This window comes from Alosa alosa, chromosome 11, assembly GCF_017589495.1.
Source record: "Alosa alosa isolate M-15738 ecotype Scorff River chromosome 11, AALO_Geno_1.1, whole genome shotgun sequence".
Taxonomy (NCBI): domain Eukaryota; kingdom Metazoa; phylum Chordata; class Actinopteri; order Clupeiformes; family Clupeidae; genus Alosa; species Alosa alosa.
Window position 1 is genome coordinate 27,171,914 of NC_063199.1, and position 15,521 is coordinate 27,187,434.

The 15,521-nt window shown below is 44.8% G+C and overlaps 1 protein-coding gene across 2 annotated transcripts in view; it reads right to left on the reverse strand.

Moving 5' to 3' along the window:
• akap13 (A-kinase anchoring protein 13) overlaps nucleotides 1–15,521 on the reverse strand; it is a 31,196-nt gene that overhangs the window by 14,500 nt on the left and 1,175 nt on the right. The window contains exons 1-13 of one of the 2 annotated variants that reach the window (XM_048257304.1): nucleotides 14,036–14,177; nucleotides 11,838–12,006; nucleotides 8,121–8,188; nucleotides 7,721–7,775; nucleotides 6,796–6,964; nucleotides 5,983–6,089; nucleotides 5,463–5,609; nucleotides 3,622–3,893; nucleotides 3,002–3,127; nucleotides 2,749–2,866; nucleotides 1,300–1,551; nucleotides 294–370; nucleotides 1–63 (exon numbers count right to left, since the gene is read on the reverse strand). The exon at nucleotides 1–63 is cut by the window's left edge and continues 119 nt beyond it. In XM_048257304.1, the coding sequence (XP_048113261.1) occupies nucleotides 1–63; nucleotides 294–370; nucleotides 1,300–1,551; nucleotides 2,749–2,866; nucleotides 3,002–3,127; nucleotides 3,622–3,893; nucleotides 5,463–5,609; nucleotides 5,983–6,089; nucleotides 6,796–6,964; nucleotides 7,721–7,775; nucleotides 8,121–8,188; nucleotides 11,838–12,006; nucleotides 14,036–14,104 (1,692 nt within the window). In that variant the 5' untranslated portion in view covers nucleotides 14,105–14,177. Of the gene's footprint in view, nucleotides 64–293; nucleotides 371–1,299; nucleotides 1,552–2,748; nucleotides 2,867–3,001; nucleotides 3,128–3,621; nucleotides 3,894–5,462; nucleotides 5,610–5,982; nucleotides 6,090–6,795; nucleotides 6,965–7,720; nucleotides 7,776–8,120; nucleotides 8,189–11,837; nucleotides 12,007–14,035; nucleotides 14,178–15,521 lie in introns of those variants that run through there. The other variant, XM_048257305.1, reaches the window with a different exon arrangement.

A 15,521-nucleotide genomic window follows, 5' to 3' on the forward strand; every position in this document is an offset into this window, starting at 1 on the left:
CTCCTCGTTAGCCACCTCGCGCACGATCAGCTTTTGCAGGGAGATGACCGTAGACCGCTGGTCCTGCAAGAATGAAGGAGGCAGAGCAAGAGAGAGAGAGAGAATATGAGGAAAGTTAAATAAAACAGCAGCTTTGTGGTGTATTCAAAACCACACGGTTACACAGAGAGCCAATGTTCCCCAATTATGTGGGATGTCTTAACACTGTGAATATTACATCAGAAACAGATAAGCTGGGAGCGCATGGACACTCAGCCACTGCAGAGAGTTGATCATGTCTGGGAACTGCATACCAGTGAAGCGAAGACGAACTTTTGATCTTTCTCTTGAAGGAAGACAAACACGTCGGACAGCAGCAGGGCCTGGACATCTGGGGGACAAACAGATAAACGGTGAGTATGTGTTTAGGATCGTGTCCATACCTAAGAGGGTCAAACTACAGCCTCACTCCCCCTGCAGAGATTTTTTACTGTTATCCTAAAAAAAACAAAAAAAAAACAAATGGCTCTTAACAACAGTCATTATTCATGGCATTAGGCTCCTTAATGTTCATGAATGGTGTCATATCATGGTTATGATGATGCTATATCAGTCTTAAGCGCACCCCTTGAAATGGACCTTTTTCACAGCAGGCCTTTTTATATGAAATATAAGGCAGGTTCAGGTGTCACTAATTACATTAAGGTTCTGATTCTGCTATGCTTAAATTGAACACTTCAGTATAGTAACACCTGTGCTTGTCCTACTATTTCATATCATGCCCAAACAGTGGCTGTGAAAAAGGTCTATATCGGAACTCCCCCTATTACTGCCGGTCCCGTATTTCCGCTGTCTTGTGTGAATGTGTCACTTAATATCTATTTCTATACAAACCAAGACGGTGGATTCCTAAACAAACGCAAGCACCCACACCATAGGTGTATCTAAATTAGCTATGTACCAAAGATTACATTTTACCGTGACTCAAAGAGCTGTAAACAGCGTTGTAAGGCTGCGTGTACAAATCCGCTTGGAGCTCCAGAGGAATTTTAATTTCATGACGAGAATTCTCGGTCTAACCGTTTGTGTGCCATTGAAATGGCGTAAATAGACGACCCACCAGGCCAGCACTAACCTCCGAGCGTGGTAAACAAAATCAGATATTTCAGGCAGAAAAAGCCAAAACCAGATTTGGTTCAAATCTACACACCTATGGCTACTGAAAAATGTAAGGTTCATTTATCAAATGTTATTTTTAAGTATTAAAAAACATAATTGTTTTAGAATTTTCGAACGAAACATGAAATCCTTGAGTCAGACCTTTGAACCGGCCGGCGGAGGTCTTGAGCTGCAGTGGGCCGTCGTGGAGCAGCCGGCGCCCTCTGAGCAGGTCCTCGCGGGCGAACATCTGGCCGCTCTTCATGCGCATGATGGACTTGCTGTCGGTGCGGCCGTACACATCTTTCAGCCGACGCTTCCGCTCGTAGTCGTGCACGCGGTTGTCCACGGCCGTGACCACCTCCTTCACCAGCCGGAGCGAGCGTGACACCTCCTCCTGCTCCTCATCACCGTCTGCAATTACCGGGCAGGGGATAAGGGTGGGGGAGTTACTCACAGTCAGATCCTTAGCAGGTGCACTAGCGTTTCTGTATAATGTAGAGAGATGCCTTTGCCTTCACTACACCTGCCATGGTCTGTGGACTTTATCAATAAAATATTACAAGTATGCAACATATGCAATGGCTTTATAATACTACTAATACATACATTTGTGTGATATATCTGTATTATGTTTGCATATACAACATACATGTTACACAACAAACAAAACAACACCAAAAACAAACAAACAAAAACCATGACAACGATGGAGAAACAATATGTAAGGGATAACGGCCGCCGAGGTGTCCTGTTATACTGAATTAATTGACGAGAGCGAGGAGCAAAAAACTGTTGCCTCCGCCCGAGTTGCCTCCGCCCGAGTCCATTAATTCCGTATAACTAGACACACCTCGAAAGCTGTTATCCCGCTTATCACCCGGTTGCCACTGTAAAGCAAAGGAAACACGCGGTTCTGTTTAAAAAGAAGCTCACTAGTTCAGCTTGTTGTACAACTTTCGTTGGCCCAGTTAGCTTGTTTACAGTTGATTCCATTGTTGCGAAGCCTGCAACCAAAGATTCTAGAGCGCTGCAACCGTCGTCCTACTATGGCTGTTACCAATCCTAAGCATTGATATGGAACGGTGTCCTGTTATTCAGAATTAACCCTTAAAGGTGTAGGTTTTTGAACATTCTAAGTTCCGCAACAATTGAAGGTTCTAAAATTCTATGTTGAATTCAATGAACCCAGATATTATTTAGAACGTTCATTTCCCAACATGCCTGTCACACCGGTGTGACGGTACTCCTTTAAGGGTTAATAGCCACCCCACCAGCTAATCAGAAAATAGTATTTCTTCTCTCCGGGTGATAATATATCTTAACCTTCCTTCCTTCAGAGGATGGTTCATCCCCAGAACAGAGGGTCAAGTGGTGACTACAAACAGGCTTCACTCAAAGAGGGAAGTGTTTAGCTTGACGTGTATGTGGTATGCCACAGGATGCTGTGTGGGGACATCAGTAGATGTTCCAGATAATGCCACAGGATGTGGTGTTCTACATCAGCATCTCGGCAGACATCAGTGGATCATGGAGTAGTTGAACTTCTGAGTAAGTCAACACGCAGATCTTAACAAGATTTCTAAATATGTTTTTTTTCTTTCCTCCCACCTTTGGTGTGCTGCAGTATCCTCTGAATGAGGACGGGGTATTTGGTGATGCGCTGGGTGACCAGCAGAATACACTCCGGGATGCTCAGCCTCCGAACGATCGCGCTACTCATCTTTTTCTGGAAGAATGACAAACACACACCTATATGTATACACACTTCCAAACAAGAGAGGAAACCACTGGGTTGCTGGGTACTTGTCTGAACTCAACTCCCAGGTGTTCCAGAGAGTCGAGGGGCTGCTCGGAGACTCACCTTAATGAACGCCTGGAACCGCTTGTCTTTGGCGTGGAGCTCTTTGTAAAAGTTTACCGCCTCGTTGTGGCGGCTGCAGAACTTCCCGTAGACCTTTTTCATGCGTTCTGCGCTGGATCCGGAGAACTGTACCCAGGGAAGTTGAATGAGTGAGTGAGTGAGTGAGCTAGCGAGTGGGTGACAGAGTGATGGATTCTCCTCCTCCTTCTCCCTTATGCTTCACACCATCTTCCCCCAACGCAAAGATAAAGTCCTCAGTACTGAGGCCTATGACACTCTATGCCCTTTAGCTCCCCTTTGCAGTTTGTCTGTGCTAATGCGTAACCTAATCCAGGCCCTCCACCACATTATAAATCAAAACAGTGCACTGCATCCTTCTCAGCGTTGCACTCCCCATCATTCATCCTAACTACGTTTCTCTGAACTGAAGAACATCCACAGTCTGCATGTAATACAATTACGGGGTTCTGACTAATGGTCAGTTGTGCACGACTGAAACATGAAAAGAGCTCTGGTCATTTCAATAAACATGTTTCATTCAATTTCAATATATATACGTAACATATTTATTCTCCGGTCTCCCAGTATTAATATCCACACACACACACACACACACACACCTGAGAGACCAGCACGTCTCCAATCCGGTGCACCAGAAAGCCTCCCGCTGCGTTGGAGGTAGCGGTGGCGTCTCGCAAGAGTGGCGTCTGTCTCCGCCGCTCCAGCAGGGCGCCCAGCAGACGTCCGTGCAGCTCGGTCAGCTCGTCCAGGCAGGGGAAGAGGCGCTCCAACACGGCCGCATCCAGCTTCAGCTCCCCCGCCAGGCCCTTGCAGTAGACCTCCCCCATGATGCGCAGCGTCCGCACCTGGTGCATCTCCGTCTGCATCAGCTCTGCACACACACACACACACACACGTGTACAAGTATCACTACTGGAGCTCTTAAGATGGCAGGGATCATGGTCATGATGACCAATGATGATTGATATTGTCGATAGACATATGTTATTAAAGAGATTCATAAGTTCTGTGGACATAGCTAACATTAACATTAAAGTGAAATTCCAGCGAAAAATTGACCCGAGGGTGTTTTTCTGTATTAAAACACATCAAATAAGCCGTGGAGACAGTATTTTTCGTTGATCAACCATTACAGAGCTTGGTCCGGTATAAGCTATAGCTCACCAACAACGTAGTTAGCAAACCCGGAGTTTATTACAGAAGACTAAAAGAACACTTACCAACTGTCCCACTACCAGCACCTTTGGGCAGCCGTGGCCTACTTTGGGCAGCCGTGGCCTACTGGTTAGCGCTTCGGACTTGTGACCGGAGGGTTGCCGGTTCGAACCCCGACCAGTAGAAAGCGGCTGAAGTGCCCTTGAGCAAGGCACACACTCACTGCTCCCAGAGCGCCGCTGTTGATGCAGTCAGCTCACTGTGCCGGGATTAGTGTGTACTTCACCTCACTGTGTGCTGTGTGTGTTTCACTAATTCACGGATTGGGATAAATGCAAAGACCAAATTTCCCTCAAGGGATCAAAAAATATAGTTACTTATACTTATACCTCTCGAAGGAAAGTCCGTATACGGCATTACCTTCCGGCAATAGACGTCGTGCTCCGTGTGAGATCTCAGATCTAAGTCTTGTGTGAGATTAACAGTCTTCTGTAATAAACTCGAGTTTCATTAACTACGTTGTTGGTGCTTTACGTTTTATGTGTAGAGACCCTGAGCAAGCTACTGATGAGGTTTGATGCTGTTTTGAACAATATTACTGGTAAAAAAAATGCTATTTGGGAAGCGTTTCGCTCATGGCCCTTAGCTAATCCACTGTTTGCGATTTGGGGCTATAGCATATACCGTATCAACGAAAAATACTGTCTCCACGGGGTTATTTGATGTGTTTTAATGCAGAAAAACACCCTTGGGTCAATTTTTGCTGGAATTACACTTTAACATTACCCGGCTGTTCTGGTCGAGTGTACTTTGATGACATGTGATTGACTCATTGGACATGTAGAGATTTTGTGTATGGATGAACTTTTAAGTAGACTAAGACGTATAATAAGAACAATAGCATGCCCTGGCGTCTGTAGTTGTCTGTGGGCTTGTCCACAATAAGAACAATGGCATGCCCTGGTGTGTGTAGTTGTCTGAGGGCTTGTCCACAATAGCAACAATAGCATGCCCTGGCGTCTGTAGTTGTCTGTGGGCTTGTCCACAATAGCAACAATAGCATGCCCTGGTGTCTGTAGTTGTCTGTGGGCTTGTCCGCAATAAGAACAATAGCATGTCCTGGCGTCTGTAGTTGTCTGTGGGCTTGTCCGCAATAAGAACAATAGCATGCCCTTGTCCGCAACAAGAACAATAGCATGCCCTGGCGTCTGTAGTTGTCTGTGGGCTTGTCCACAAGTGAGTATAAGCGAGGCCTCAGTGTTAGCAAAGACCTTTTAGTGGTTACCGTATATGATGTCCTGTCTCTTGACCACGTCCTTCTTGAGGTGCTTCAGCTGCTTCTTATCCACCGTTACGCTCCACGAGTCCGCCTCTAGCTCCCGCACGTCAGGCTCGAACTCACACATCAGCTGGACGTCCATCATCTCCGTACCTGCAGAACAAACACACACACATATATTCAGAATCGCACACATGTGCACGCCACAAGCACCACACATACACACACGAGCGTGCCACAAACACCACACACACAAAAATCAAAACATCAAAGATCACAATGACCACAATTTTGCAAATAACTCACTCTGAGTTTGTGTGCAACTGTTTGCTTGAAAATGTATGTGTGTGTGAGTGTGTGTGTGAACACGTGTTTGAACTTAAAAACATTGTGTGTTTGTGTGCATGTGGATGCTTGAAAACGTACATGTGTATTTGTGTGTATTTTTGATCTTGAAAACATACATGTATGCTTGTGTGTACGTGGGACGTGTGTGTGTTTGTGTGTGTTGCAGTTGGTAACATACCTTCATCGGTCAGAGACTCTGTTGACTCGTTGACCTTGCTGGTCTTGTGCAAGGAGTCTGTGGACTGGGACATACTTCTCCTCAACGGCATGTCATCAAGCCCAGGGCTACAGAAGAGAAGAGAAAGAGAAGAAGGGAAGAGGGAGAGAAAGAAAAAAGAACAGACTTATGTGAGACTGAACAGATATAGAAGTGTCCCAATTCTGTGCAAACGTGTGTAGTAATATTCTGTGCATTGGTGTAAGTGTATAGGTGTTGAGTGTGTGAGTATGAGTTTAAGTGTGTGTGTGTGTGTGTGTGTGTGTGTGTGTGTGTGTGTGTGTGTGTGTGTGTGTGTGTGTGTGTGTGTGTGTATATGTGTGTGTGTGTGTGTGTGTGTGTGCAAGCGAACAAAAAATAATTCAGTGATAAGAGATGTTTGAATTTTCGATTATGCTTAGGAAAGGTGTTTCCATTCTACTTTTCAAATCTCCTTCAGTACAGTGCAGCCTTTACCAAAGGAGAGGAGATAAGAGACCACAATTCCCACAATTCCTTTCACCAGGTAACAACAGCCAATCAGTGTGACACATCACCCCATCAATAATACCCATTACTATGTGTAAGTAGAGTTGGATTCCTTGGTTGTCTTTTCTTTAGCCATTATGAATTATAATATCCTTCCTTCACCTCCTGATATAAGGAAAAGTGGATAGAAAAGATGTCGGGGTAAAAAATCCTGTGTGTGTGTGTGTGTGTGTGTGTGTGTGTGTGTGTGTGTGTGTGTGTGTGTGTGTGTGTGTGTGTGTGTGTGTGTGTGTGTGTGTGTCTTACCCAGTAATGTTGGAAATGGACATACTCTTGGACAGTGGGTTGTGTCCACTAAAAGACATGATACTGCTGGTGCTTTTCCGTGGCAGATTAGCTGGCATCTGACCAAACTGATCATCAGGTATGGAGATGGTTGATTTCGGACGATCCCGAGATATGGATATTGCTGGGGCTGAGAGTCGCACAAACAAACAAACAGTCAGGGTCAATCAATTAATCAATGACCAGGGAAATTAGAGAATGTGAAAGTAAGAGGAATGTGAAAGTAAGAAGTAATATTTTCTGCAGATCCCGGGCCTACCAGCAGGGGCTGCTCAAGAGTTTTCACAACAATTTCACAAAGTAATTCAATAGCCACTTTCCCACCAAGTAGTTACAGGAACATAGTTATAGGAACTGTCCACTTTCTAAACAGTTCTACTAACTACTCTCCCCCAAAACCGGTTTTGCGTTTGCATTTGCCCTGGCCAAGTGGCCATAGGAACTGGTTGCCCATTAAATTTCAAATTGCCCGTTCAATTTGGGTTGACAGTGGGCATGACTTATAACCAATCAACCTAGACCTAGGTAACTGAGGGTCCTATACAGGAAAGGGAAAAGAGAAAAGTCCCTGTCCTGGAAGTAGGCGCTGAAAGAGTTACAGGAACTGCGGTCAGAGGAACGTAATAATCCCCAAATTGGTCCGGTCGGAACACACACAAAAAAAGGTTCTAGGTACGTTATGTTCTAGGAACTGCAAAAATCCCTCCGTTGAGAAAGGGACTAATTACAGTCACATCATCACATGTCTACCAGAGCTTGCACCCACAAATCCTGTGTGTGAATGGATACTCACACACCTAGTACCACCACAGTAGAACATCCACATCAGCACGTCTCACCTGACCCAACCACCCCCAAACCCAGGATATGCACAAGGCATTCTTACTTTTGTTTCTCATGATGACACCAGATGGTGGTCCAGAATCAGGCAGTGTCATTGACTGTTGGGGAGAGTGAGACAGGTGTCAGTTTGTGACCACAGACAGATATTGACCATGCACATGCACACTGATTGATGTGCAAGGGTGTGTCCTTCCTCCTTGCAAGCCTTACACACCTCACATATACACACACAATCTGATTTAATATTTAATTTGATTTAATGTGACGTGTGGTCAGTTGCAGCTGAGGGTGTGTTTTAATTACACAAACAGAAAGTCACATGTCTGGTGTTGTTGGATAATATGGAGGGAAATGGAGAGAGAGTGAGCAGGACAGAAGAAGAAGAGGAAGTGAAAGAAAGACAACACACACACACACACACACACACACACACGCACACGCACCTTCATTTTGACCTTGGCGCACACAGGCAGGTTTTCTCGACAGCCTTTGTGGACGTGTGCACTGCAATCTGTGAGCGTGTGAAAGGGAGACATGACAAAAACAAACCTCGAGTCAGACATGGGCATCCGAAACAACATCAGCACAACAGCAACAACACCGTAAGGAAAAGAAGCAATCAATCATAGGTTTCACTCTCAGTTGCCATTGCTAAACATCAACAGTCAGCTGTGAGTGGGTCACACACACACACACACAGGCACCGTGACACTCACAGTGCACACATACTGTATACACACTACCACTCACACAAAACATACACGCATTAATTGAATGCACACGCCAAGAGACACGCAGAGGCACGCAATAATAACAATAACACACGGAACTATTATTCTGGAAAGCCCCACTATTTACAGAAACACACACTGGCACACACACACACAGAAACACACACAGTCTGTTTCTCAGTTCTGTAAACCCTATCCGCTGTTTATGAAAAAACACACACATATTGGCAGGGACACACCCACCACAACTATTGAGAGGATTAAAGACGTGAGATTCAAGAATGCACACACACACACACACACACACACACACACACACACACACCTCCAGCTGCTTCTCCTTAAGATGCTGCACAAAACAGTGAGAGCACAACCCAGAGAAGAAAACTAAAGATTCCATGTACTGCATTCTGCACTAAGACAAAGGTGTGTCTATTAAACCCCTCTCTCCATAAACACATGCACAAGTCCCACGGTAGGGACAGCTGCAGTCACGGTGTGTGTGCGCATACATACGCATATGTGTGTGCGCATCGGGCGCATATGTGTGTGTGTGCGCAAGGCGGGATGCATGCATTTGTGCGCAGGCGCTGCATGCATTTGGCGCAGCGGCATACGGGCGCATTACGTGTGTGTGTGTGTGCGCGCGGATGCATGCATTTGTGCAGTACGCGCAGGCGGCATGCATGCATGCATGCATGCATTTGTGCGTGTGCGTGAGTGTGCATGTGTGCAATCAGAACATGCAGAATATGACACGAGACGGATAAATCAGATACTAATCTCTGTTGTGCATGAGTAATCCATTACTGAACCCATACCAGTGTAACACTCTTGTTCTGTCTCTTTTTTAAAAAGCTGCAGCTGAAATGCAGACCACAATGCGCTCAAGTCTGAATGATGAAGTGTTGCTGATGTGGTTTGAAATCTGATGTTGTGGTGCCTGCTCCTCCTCAACACTGTCAGTTTATCACATGCGTAATCTGTAATCCTTTAAATAACATAAAAAGTACATAGAAATGCACTTGGTTAAAGAAGAAAATTAGTTCTGATCTTGAGAACTCATCAGCCCCCAGAAAACAGACCAGAAAAAAAAAAAACTGTTAGATGCAGAGAACATAAACTTCCTCCTTTTGGTGCAAGACTGTAGTCTGGGGCAGAGGAAGGGGGGTTAGAGAGAGGGGGAGAACGAGAGGCGGTGGGTGGGTGGTGGTGGTGGTGGTGGGGGGGTGCTTGAGAAAGACAGTGCGAGAGAGAGAGAAAGAGCAAGAGGGAGAGAAGGTGGGCGGGGGTAGAGAGCAGACTTGATGTTCTGTCTGCTGCCAAAAGGGAAGGGAGGAAGGGTGATGCAACCCCAAGCAATAATCTCTCCCTCAGCCTCTCTCACTTCTCTCTCACACACTCACACACTCACACACATACACCACTTTAGAATACTGGAGTTTTTCCCATAAGTCATTGAGTCAACTGCTTTGTCTACTGTTCAGTCTGTTTGGAGACAAGAGGGTCTGGGCTATGTGTGTGTGTGTGTGTGTGTGTGTGTGTGTGAGAGAGTGAGAGAGAGAAGGAAAGAAAGAAAAAAAAAAGAAAGAGAAAGAAAGAAAGAAAGAAAGAAAGAAAAAGAAAGAGAAAGAGAGAGAAAGAAAGAGAAGAGAGAGAGAGAGAGAGAGAGAGAGAGAGAGAGAGAGAGAGAGAGAGAGAGAGAGAGAGAGAGAGAGTGCATATGTGTGTGCGTGTGTTCTGGACAGACAGCCTTAAACACCACTCAAGCATGTGTCAGACAAGCCCACACACTCTGAGGAAGACTTGCCTCTGTGTCAGAATAGAACACTCCTTTTTAGTCATGTGCTTAATGGACATCATGCTGTAACAATGCAGGCTTTGTAAAGTCACCCAAGATTGGGCAATGGTCAGACAGACTTCCTGCTGGGGGGTGTGGGGGGCATATATTGACCAGGAAAACTAGCCCGTACCGATGTTACTTTTACTTTGAGGAGGATTTCATAGTGTACAAAGTGAGGGTGGGGGGCAACACTTTGGCTGTGCCAGGGCAGGAAGGGGGCTTTGGGTGGGGGTGAGGGGGGGCCATTGTTGAGCACATGTTGAGGTCTGTCGACGCATGTGAAGGTGCTTAGTGCGGCAGCAGTGGTGAGTGTGAGGCCTGGCAAGCCTGGCAATGCCCATCTGCAGCCGAGGGGTGAGAGCCGCAAAGCCCGGTCAACCGCAGCCATGCCAACCCCAGCAATGCCCACCTCTCTTGTCTGATGTTCATACAGGGCCGCTCACACCAAGAACAGTAACGGCAAAAAAGTATCGCTCTAGCTATATCCACATGTATACTATCACAATAGCAACATGAAGACAAACATCATCAGGGATCACTTCCATAGCGATTTTGATAACGGTAAAAAGCTGACAGCCAATCAGAATCCATCTAATTTTAGACATCACACTCATCAACGTGAGGAGAGACTTCTCCTTATCGTTGGTCAGTGCGCGGACGCTCATGTTGTTAGAATTACAGTTTGTAGTTATCTTTCGGCCTCTGATCTAAAAAGATGTCCGGTGCAGCTGACCAAGACAGTCAGACGGCAGTATGAAGGCTGTGTGGGTTTTTTGTGACCTCATTCATTTAATATAAACGGGAACATACTGTATATATTTCGCAAAAGGACTGACACTTGAAGTAAGGGGGGCATTTTCAAAATCATGACATTCCTGAGCAATAGCCTTATAATTTGGTTTCTTGTTCCAGTTTCCGATCCTTAAGTGTTACATCGTAAACAACTCGCAAACAAGTACCCAGTGGGCAGACACATGAGAGAGGCATCATGACTGTGACACACTGTGAGAACCTGTGTGTGTGTGTGTGTGTGTGTGTGTGTGTGTGTGTGTGTGTGTGTGTGTGTGTGTGGCGCATGCTGAGAAGGCCAGAAAAAGAACATTCACTTCTCAGAACCTCAGGTACAGAGCAGAACTGTGTCATCGCATCATGACAGACAGACTATGGTCACGGTGCCGCGATAAGCAGCATGCACCTCTATCATTTCCTCAGGAACAAAAAGGACAAAACATATTTCGCTAAAAACAAATTAGTTATAAGCTACAAGCCCTGCAAGGATCTACAACCATTTCCATACAAATCGCATACCCTATGTCATGTGAATTTAAACACCAGACTCATGTCTGTATATGTGTGTGCAAATGTGTGTTTGTTTATTAATGTGTGTGTATGTAAATGTGAATGTGTGTTTGTGTATTAATGTGTGTGTGTGAAAATATGTATGTATGTGTGTGTGTGTGTGTGTGTAAATGTGTTTGTGTGTTTGTGTATTAATGTGTGTGTATTAATGTGTGTGTGTGAAAATATGTATGTGTGTGTGTGTGTGTGTGTGTGTGTGTGTGTGTATGTGTTGTATAGTATCTTACTGTTGCAGATTAATGCCTCTTTAGTGTTGAGGGGCTTGCTGCAGTACTGGCACAGTGTGGAAGGCGCGTTGGCGATGGCACTGAAGAGGTGCCCGTTCACCAAGCCTTTCTCCTTCTCTTTGGCATCTCTCTCGCGCTCACGTAGGCGCTCCTTCTCTTTGTCCTTCTCCTGAAACCACACAGTGGACGCCAAAGGTCAGCGTACAGCATATGCCTTTCAGAGCGTTGGCATTTATTATCACTGTTTAACTCAAAACTGAGGCATTTATAATATTGTATACTGTGTGCAGTGACTTATCAGCTAAAAGGGACAACGATTTCATAAAAAAAAAAAAGGAAAGCTAATAACACAATATTTACAATGAAACAATGTTGAAAGCAATTATGCTCAGTGCATGCATACTTCAGGGTGTGTGCGTGCGTGCGTGCGTGCATGCGTGCGTGTGTGTGTACACTCATCAATATGTACACTCATCAACACTCTAGGAACCATTTGACACCACTGGTATTGTTATAAACATTGGACAAAAACCTCCACCATCAAACATGTTCTGAATGCTTTTTTTAAAAATCCGATACCGCATGGTGCAGTCCACCTTACCGTGAACACACAATTCATAGTTTACCCACCTCTTATTTTACCACTACACCCCTGGTCACACAAATTGTTGCAAAGCTAACCACAAAACATGTAGGTTACACCATATTTCTTCACCCTTTCTCAGAACCTGTGTTGGGAAAGTGACCTAGGTTTCACTCAGCAGAAATCTATGTCAAAGATGATTTCCAAAAAATACACCCACATGAAGCTTTCAGGAAGTGCAAGATGAAGAGATTAAAGACACCTGTTCCACTGGAGGACAACACCTCCAGCCACGCAAGGCACACTCAAAATAATGCATCTCTCAATACAGTACATATCGTAAAAGTACCAATTTCCACCCCTTTTGTTTGAAAATGATTTGTTTCACTTCAAAATAATATTTGATTGATGACCCTTACATTTTTCAGTAGCCATAAGTGTGTAGATTTAAACAAAATATGGTTTGGTTTTTAACGGGAGATTTTACAGCCTAAAAAATTTAGTTTATTGTGCTCGGAGTTTGGTGCTGGGATGGTGGGTGCCCCATTTCCACTCACTCACTCACACAACGAGAATTCTCGTCAGGAAATCAAAATTCCACTGGAGCTTCAAGTTTTGTACATGCAGCATTACAACACTGTTCTTCGAGTCACTGTACAATATCATTTATGGTACAGAGACAGAGAGATAGAGATAGAGAGATAGAGATAGAGATAGAGAGAGAGATATAACACTGTGTGCTGATAGAGATAGAGATAGAGATAGAGATATAACACTGTGTGCTGTTTATGTTTCACTAATTCACCGATTGGGTTAAATGCAGAGATCAAATTTCCCTCACGGGATCAAAAAAGTATATATACTTATATACTTAATACTTAGATACCCTTATGGGGTGGGTGCTTGCGTTTCTTTAGGAATCCGCCGTTTTGGTTTGTAAAGAAATTAATACCAAGTGACACATACATACGCAAAAATAGGGCAAGGGCGGAAATAGGTAACTTTCCGATACACTACTGATCCACTTGACTGGCCACCTCAATACCTGTTTATAGTGATGACAAGTGCCTGATGCACTGTAAAGACAGTGGTCAGAATGAGGTCATTCATGTTCATCATTAGCCTGCATGCCTGCTCATTGTGAGCAATACTAACAGAGCTGGGTATGACACTGGACACACACACACACACACACACACCACTTTTTGAGGTTTTGTGGACACATGAAGACATGCACACCAATGCAAACACTATCCATCTAAGAAAATGAATAGTAAACATAAACATCACATTGAGATCACAAACACACACAGACAAATGACATACACTAAATACACTTACACTAAAGATGGATACATTAACCCACGACAGTGGTCGACTGAATGTAACACACAAAATAAAGACACACACACACACACACACACACACACACACACACACACACACACACACACACAGCAAACCACAGACACTACAGTAGCTAACACAGTAACACAGACACACTTCAGTCTGCAATGCTACAGTAATGAACCAACACATTCCAGTAACTAACTGAAGATGTGATGCCCCCCTCCCCCAGGACACTGACCTTTAACCCGTAACCCCTGACCCTTACCTCAACTGCTCTGTCAGTGGCTCTGATCTTGAGAGAGCGACCCTGCGGCAGAAATCGTCGACCCAACATCACTCCACATTGCCAGTGTTCACACTGGAAGTAGTGCGCCTCAAAGCACCGTCTCTATCTGTGTGTGTGTGTGTGTGTGTGTGTGTGTGTGTGTGTGTGTGTGGACGTTCCCATGACACCAGCCACCCAGCAGTCTGTGGAGGAAGTCAGTTATGTGTGTGTGTGTGTGTGTGTGTGTGTGTGTGTGTGTGTGTGTGTGTGTGTGTGTGTGCACCACCACGTTCCCCTGCCATTCCGGTCGGTCTTAAAGAGACAGAACATGCTCCCAGAGGAGAGTTTTAAAGATGCCTTCTGACTCCATTATGGTGGTAAATATTTAGTCATAACAGACTAATCAGGAGATCTGATTTCAGACTGGTGCTACCTGCCTACAAAAACTCAATGGATTTGAAAAAAAAAACAGCAGCCAATCACTTGTGACTATATTCCCCAAGTCACTTCCCCTTGTTGACCCTAAAATAAATGTTATGCGTGACTAAATTGTGTAAACGTTCTGGTGTCAAAAACAAAACAAAACAAAACAAAACAAAACATAAAATATTGTTGGTAGCGCTAGCCTGTCCACTGAAGAACTCCCTGTAATCAGTATCCGAGTGCTATGAATACCATCCCGTAAGTTTGGAGAAGACAAGGTGCTGTGTAGTGTGGTGCGGAGCATGGCTGAGCAGGAGAGGAGTCTGCATGCAGCAAGCAACACCACCTTCCTGTTTGGCTTCCTCTTTCTGCTCCGCTCTCAACTCTGCTCAGCTCAGCTGCAGACATCCAACACCCAACGCCCCCACAAACACACACACACACACACACACATCTAGCACCCAACGACCCCACAAACACACACACACACATCTAGCACCCAACGCCCCCACAAACACACACACACATCTAGCACCCAACACCCTCACAAACACACACACACACACACACACACACACACAACCAGCACACAACGCCCCCTAAACCAAGCTCACATCCACACTCTCAACCCCAAACTCATGCTTTTTGTTTTCATACCCTTCTTCCTATGCAATCGTTTATGCTCTTGTAACTGTTTCCATGCACTTCACCTTCATCTCTTTTATTTGCCCCTTGAACAATGTGCATAAATCATGGCGTATACATAAACTTGTCTTGCCTTGACCAAGCCCCCTTCACCACAGCAGTTCCTTCTCAATGCAGAGTGTAATACGTTAAATAATCACACAATCCTGCACTGGACTCAGAGTACTGATATACAGACACAGACACACATCTTCAACATACTCAATATTGCCTTCAACACACTAAACCTAGTAAATAACACATTTACCATTTCTGCTGTAAGTGTGTGTTGTGTGTGATGTCTGTATGCTACTGAGACCCCCTGAATTTCCCCTTGGGGATCAATAAAGTATCTATCTATCTATCTATCTATCTATCT